At 39.4% G+C, this 6,961-nt stretch overlaps 1 protein-coding gene across 2 annotated transcripts in view; it reads left to right on the forward strand.

Moving 5' to 3' along the window:
* Positions 1–4,016, forward strand: part of LOC103060703 (cytochrome P450 2J5-like) — a 50,508-nt gene extending 46,492 nt beyond the window's left edge. For both annotated transcript variants that reach the window (XM_088132360.1, XM_088132359.1), the window contains one exon: positions 2,005–4,016. In XM_088132360.1, the coding sequence (XP_087988486.1) occupies positions 2,005–2,195 (191 nt within the window). In that variant the 3' untranslated portion in view covers positions 2,196–4,016. The remainder of the gene's footprint in view (positions 1–2,004) is intronic.
* Positions 4,017–6,961: the final 2,945 nt, after the last annotated feature.

Genomic DNA, 6,961 nt, shown 5'->3' on the forward strand with positions numbered 1-6,961 from the left:
CGGTTCTAACTGTTGCTTCTTGGCCCGCATACAGATTTCTCAGGAGACAGGTAATATGGTCTGGTACCCCCATCTCTTGAAGAATTTGCCACAGTTTGTTGTGATCCACACAATCAAAGGCTTTTGCATAGTCAATGAAGCAGAAGTAGATGTTTTTCTGGAACTCTCGTGCTTTCTCCATGATCCAGCGAATGTTGGCAATTTGATCTCTAGTTCCTCTGCCTCTTCGAAACCCAGCTTGTACATCCGGTAGTTCTCGGTTCACGTACTGCTGAAGCCTAGCTTGTAGGATTTTGAGCATAACCTTGCTAGCATGTGAAATGAGTGCAATTGTGCGATAGTTTGAGCATTCTTTGGCATTGCCCTTCTTTGGAATTGCAACGTAAACTGACTTTTTCCAATCCCGTGGCCACTGTTGCGTTTTCCAGACTTGCTGGCATATTGAGTGCAGCACTTTAACAGCATCATCTTTTAGTATTTTAAATAACTCAGCTGGAATACTGTCATCTCCACTAGCTTTGTGGTTAGCAATGCTTCCTAAGGCCCACTTGACTTCACTCTCTAGGATGTCTGGCTCAAGGTCAGTGACCATACCAGCATGGACATCAGGGACATTAAGATCTTTCTTGTATAGTTCTTCTGTGTATTCTTGCCACCTCTTCTTAATCTCTTCTGCTTCTGTTAGGTCCCTGCCTTTTTTGTCCTTTATCATGCCCATCTTTGCACTAAACGTTCCTTTGATATCTCCAATTTTCTTGAATAGATCTCTAGTCTTCCCCATTCTATTGTTTTCCTCAATTTCTTTGCATTATTTCATTTAAGAAGGCCTTCTTATCTCTCCTTGCTATTCTCTGGAAATCTGCATTCAGTTGCTTATATCTTTCCCTTTCACCCTTGCTTTTCACATTCCTTCTTTCCACAGCTATTTGTAAAGCCTCATCAGACAGCCATTTTGCTTTCTTGCATTTCTTTTTCCTTGGGATGGTTTTAGTTGCTGCCTCCTGTACAATGTTACAGACCTCCGTCCATAGTTCTTCAGGCACTCTGTCTACCAAATCTAATCCTCTAAATCTTCTCCAGTGGACCACATTTTGTCAGAACTCTCTGTCATGACCTGTCCGTCTTGGGTGGCCCTGCACGGTATAGCTCATGGCTTCACTGAGTTACACAAGCCCCTTCGCCACGACAAGGCAGTGATCCATGAAGGGGTTTATAGGTTATGTAGTAGTAACTAATAACCAAGTAGTATACCTCTTCTCTGAGAGTTTTTGGCTAGAGACTTTGTTAAACTTGTGTAGTAGATAAATCTTGGATGCCACATACTGTATATGAGAAGAAGTGATTTTTTCTATTTTTTGCATGAAACTTGTATTTTATGTAGTTTTTATTTTTCTCAATAAACAACCAGATATTTTATACCTTCTGGCTGGATTTCTTTGGAGAACAAGATAAGGACATTGCATTCTTTAAATCTCTCTAACGCTGGCATGTATTTTTGGCATGAACTGTGGTCATATCTGAACTCTGCATAACAGAAAAAGGCAAGGCTAATGGGTAAAAAACATCCCATTATTCTCCATGTTATGAACGGGACCTAAGAAATTTTATATTTAATAGAAATGAATTGCCAAAGCAGCTGATCCAGCACTGCAAGCCGTAGAATTAAGGAAAACCACCAACATTTTGCCTCATTAACAAAGCATGATTAACTTGGTTAGTGCATTAACCCATTTTCTAGATTCACTTCATCTTTTAAAACATGAATTACCCAGTTGGCTGAGTTCACACAGTGAGATAAAACACAGAAACACGGGGCACATTGAATGCTAACCAAACGTAGCATTTTAGCATTTAAGGAACAGTTAGGATGCTCCCCTCGAAGGAGGAGGACTTCACCCATCAGCTCAAATACCCTTCACATGATCATTTGAAAGTGGGGCAAATGCTTAATGAATAGGCAAAATGGATTATTACTGATTTGTTGTTTTTCCTTCATTTTTGTAGGAGCTCGTTCCTGCTTGGGGGAACTCCTTGCAAAGATCGAGTTCTTCAACATGTTTACCAGCCTGCTGAGGCAGTTTAGGTTGGAGCCACCAGAAGGGGTGGAAAAGCTCAGTGAAGAATCTGTAATAGGGTTGTCTGTGCATCCCTCTCCTTACAAGATTTGTGCTCTTCCTCGTATCAAGACGCCATAATAAGGGCAAATAACAAGAAGGACTTGGTTGTTACATGTTATGATCTCTCTCTTGTTCAACATGTCTGTAGATTGATCACCTTCAAGGCTGGCTCTTCAGATCTTGCTGAATGACTCCTCCCAGCATCTCCCAGGATTGGTCAGCTTCCCATCCAGTCCCGGCAGCAGAAAGCAAGATCTCTCACGCTGAGTGCTGTGTGGCTCCTGCTGCCTGACTGAGGTTGAAATGAAACCTTGGCAGAACTGTCCTGTTGCAAAGGCTCATGGGATACTGGGCTGTTCCTTGGGAAAGCAAGTGATTTTGGACCAAATTCGTGGGATTGTCTTCTGTCACATTCACACCGAAAGGCTACATTTCTTAACTATTGCTCTCCTTTAACTCTAGTGTATCCCTCTATTTCTTACGTCTATTCTGGATGTATTCTAGAGGTTTGCCATGGCCTTCTTCCATAATTAATTTCAATTTCTCAGTCTGGTGAAAAGCCCTGAAATTCCCAGGCACTAGTGAGCCTGTACAAGTACTGAGGTCTATCCCTGGTTAGCTTCTATGATCAGCAAAGGTCATCTAGGTGCTGGTGAATGCAAAAAAGTTAGAATTCTTTAAGTAATGTGCCCTCAATTTAGTTTCAAATTCACACTTAAGATTAATTAAATTTAATTTGTAATTGAGCTGGGATACTTTATTTATTTGCTACGTTAAAAACAACAACCAAAACAAAAACAGCTTAAAGAACAGACACACAGACACACAAAACCGTCAATAAAGCCACATTAAAACAAAATCAGCCATAATCAGCGGCTACGTCAGTCACTACATCAGATTCAAGACAGCCATTGTAAAAGTTCTCCACTATTTCCAGACCCCCAAACGTGGTGGCAAAGCTACGTCTTCAGGGCCTTCCTAAATGAACTGGCAGCTAAGGGAAGTTGAAAAATGCTGGCATCATTTTATTCATAGAGTTATGCTGATAGAAAGGACCATTTAAGCCACTCAGTTCAACCTCCTGTTTCTCTACATCTAGAAATGTGCATAGCATACGATGTTACTTAATGCAATTTTAGTTGCTTTCCCATATTTTAAAACAGTAGAAATTATAGGAGATCCCAGTTCTTACTGCTGACTTATTATAAAACGTCCCTCTTATTATGAACTGGAGTTGCAAAATCAATATAGATGCAAGCACTGCAATTTGCAAGAAAGCTATATAACTTCTTAATATTCATCACTAATTCTTTCTTTGCTGTGATATTTAAGGACTTAACAGTTGCAGTAGCAAATATACAAAATTTGATTAGGGTTAATCTTCATTTGTGTGTGTGTGTGCGTGGCTCAGTATATTGTAGATTGTGCAAAATCGGAAAATGGGTTGGTGATGGCTGCATTGATATAAGAGGCTTTGTTAATCTGGTTTCTGAATTAACTCATTTCTCAATTTGGAAAATACAACGAAGCATAAGTTGTTGAAGCTGCTAGGATCTTACAACATACTAAATTTCAAGAAGTCTGAATGAAATTTAGGGGAAACGAACTGGCAAGTTTGCTGCTGTGGGCAGCAACTGAAGGGAGCAACTGAAGGGAGGTTCTCCATGGAAGCTCCTGAGGGTGATGTGGGATATATATTTAAGAAAGACAAATAAATGTCTTCAATCTTCTCATTATGCAGCTGTGGCAATATTATGAGATTGTTCTTGAAAAAGGCTGATAGAAGGGGAAAATTGCGCTCTCGTGTTTCTGCTATTCCTCTTTCAATGGGCAGTGTGAATATCACCTTCTTTCTTTGGGTTCCTTTGTGAGGGGAATGAAAACGCTTTAATAAAGAGAATTAATGCTGCAGAACCGTGTTGGTGCCTCCTTGGGAAACGCAACGGTGCCATTCTTGATCCTGGGTCTCTGGCCAAAGAACAGAGTCCCATTAAAGTAGTTATAATTTTAACAATACAGATTCATGAAAAATAAAAATTAAAAGAAAATCTTCCCCTTTCTCCATTATTAACTTTCTTATACCACTTTAATTATCCTGCTTTTTGCAAAGGTTTCAAAAACATATGTATGTATGTATGTATGTATGTATGTATGTATATTTCACGTTTGGTCACTGCCCACCTCACAAGGAAGTGACTCTGGTGGTTTAATTACTTTAAATCTCCAGATCTTCCCAAAATTTATAGTTCCCCCTAAAAATGAGAAAAATACCAAGAGAAATACTGACCTGCTGTAAAAAGACGTCTCTCTTAAACTGAAAAATAGATGTAATCCAAAAGCACTGTAGAAATGGGAGTCAGCCCGTTCCAGTGTCCTTATACAGGCTGCACCTCAACCATGAACAGAGATGTAATCGTCGCCCCCAAGCCACTCCACTCGTAAGCCTCTCACAAAAACCTCCATATTTGCAATTTACTCACAAGGAACAGCCATCTGGAGATCAAATAGGATGACTTCAAGCTTTTTCCTTTGTCCGAAGGAAGTTAAAGCATCCTGTGGTACCCGTTGAGCAGTAACAGCTAAGATGCTGTCTCCGCGGTCTCAGAGATGATCAACGCGCCATGACTGCCCCAGAAGTCTCAGCCACATATTTTCCCATTGGGCCATCAACATATTACGTCCAAAGTTCTTAACCCATGTTATCACACGCTCTTTCACTTGTTCTTCTTTCCTTTGAAATGTCAACAACAGTTAAACGTTGTAGATGTATAAAATGGTGAACATTGTAGCAATTACATGTTCACCATTTGTAGAGATTTGCCCTTTTCTTCACCTGAACTGCATCTAGACAAAGTTTTGATCCTACCATTGACTTGACCCTTAAACAGAATTTTAGAAAAAGCTCAGAACATTTTCTTTGATTTATTTGTTCTTAATATTACACCACACCTTTCTGATCATGTCAACACTCACGGTGATTTACAACATTTGATTACAAAATATTCCAAGATGTTGGAATATTCCAATATTTGAGAAGCTACGTAGCTCAGGGCTGAACTGTTGAATTCTTGGGTTTCCTGAGCCTGGTTGTTTTCTTGTAGGCATTCTGTTACTAGACTAAGTATCGTCATCAGTGCAGAGGGGAGTGGAGTTTGTTAGTTACTTATCTATAGTAATATTGCCCTGTCGATCTTGGTTGGGTACGGCTTCTTTCTTGATGGTTCCTTGATTAGGTTAATATTTCCTCCTTGATTGTTTAGCAGCTACAAAATATTAAATACAAGTATATACTCAATGCACTTAAAATCAAAATTGAAGATTTATATCAATATACTTCAACAATCTTTACCATAATTGACAATTTGAAGCTTAGTGAAAGAGATGAATGTTTCCTAAACAATGGATTGGGGCAGGGGGCTAACATCTCTCCTTGGCAAAGCATTCCACAGACATTTTCTACAGTTGTGTATTCCTGTTCCATGGCGTCATCCATGTGTTTTCTTCCTTGGAAAAAAATCTGTTCAAGAAAGAATCTGGAATAGCTGTGCGAGCCCAACTGTCTTAGGAGGCAGCAGCTGGGAAAAACTGGAGTGGGAGAGGCATTCCTCTCAGAGTTGGAGTGAGAGAAAAGCTCTTCTCTCTCAGGGAAAAAAAGGAGTTTTCCCCTTGTAGGAAGCAAGAATTGCAGAGCAGAAAAGTAAAGTCGTTCAGCAGGGAAACAAGCAAACTGAAAAGGTGGCAGATCTCTACCCGCTGCCCATTGAAGGCTACAATGGAGCAGAGAGACAGATGGAAATCTGTGGAGTCCTTGGGGTTCTCTGAGCTTGGTTGTTTTCCTGCAGATGTTTGCAGGCACCAGACAATTTCTTGCAAATGATTGAAATCTGCAGAGGAGGAATAGAGACCCTTAAAGAGTAACAACAGGAACATATAGAGACAAGGACCAATGCTATAGAGTCTAGCACCAAAGAAATATAGTGGCTATCAAATTGAGAACTATATTGTAGCGATATAGACTGTGGAGTAACACAATATATGAAATAGGACGTTAAAGGTATAATGTAGATATAGAGGCTATGGAAAATAGATAAAACAATAGAATGTAAGCTTAGCACTAAGAATATTGATTTAAGAGTAGGATATTAAGACAACTAGATCAAATAAAAACAGTAGGATTAAGGCATAGGTATAGAGAGGATGCTAGTACTAATGTATGTGTTTATATAATAGCAGAAGAAAGTCACAATCTTGCAGTTCCCTTTTGTAAAATATTCTCGTGTAAAATAAAAAGTCTGCCCTAGTCACACTAGGGAGATACAAAACCAACCAAACAACCAACAACGACTGCATCCACAAAGTTGAAGAAGGAAAACATGGATCAAATGATTATCTCAAGGCAACCAATGAGAAACTGATCATCAAAGTTTGCAAGGAAAAATGCAGCAGAAGCACAAGATAACTATAAAAGTGAGCCATTGGAAAAAACTTTAGAAAATTGGAGAAGTAAACCATTATATGGCCAATACATGAAAGAAAATGAAAATAAAGTGGAAAGGAGCAGGAATTGGCAACAGTTACAAGCTGGCACCATCGAGAAGGAAACAGAACAATTAATTTTTGCAACTCGAGAACAAGCATAACCAACGAACGTGATGAAATCAAGGATTCAGGACATATCAAACAGCCACAAATGCAGTCTTTGTAAGGAAAATATGAAACAAGGTAGGTCACAAAATTAGCAGATGCAACAAAATTGCTGAGGCTGACTATAAAGAACATCATGACAGTGCAGCCACTATGATCCATTGGCATCTGCACAAAAATTATAATTTTTGAGTTCCCAA

This window comes from Python bivittatus, unplaced genomic scaffold (genome assembly GCF_059951505.1).
Source record: "Python bivittatus isolate LINGU-HERP-01145 unplaced genomic scaffold, Pbiv_v1 ctg000980_np1212, whole genome shotgun sequence".
Classification (NCBI taxonomy): Eukaryota; Metazoa; Chordata; class Lepidosauria; order Squamata; family Pythonidae; genus Python; species Python bivittatus.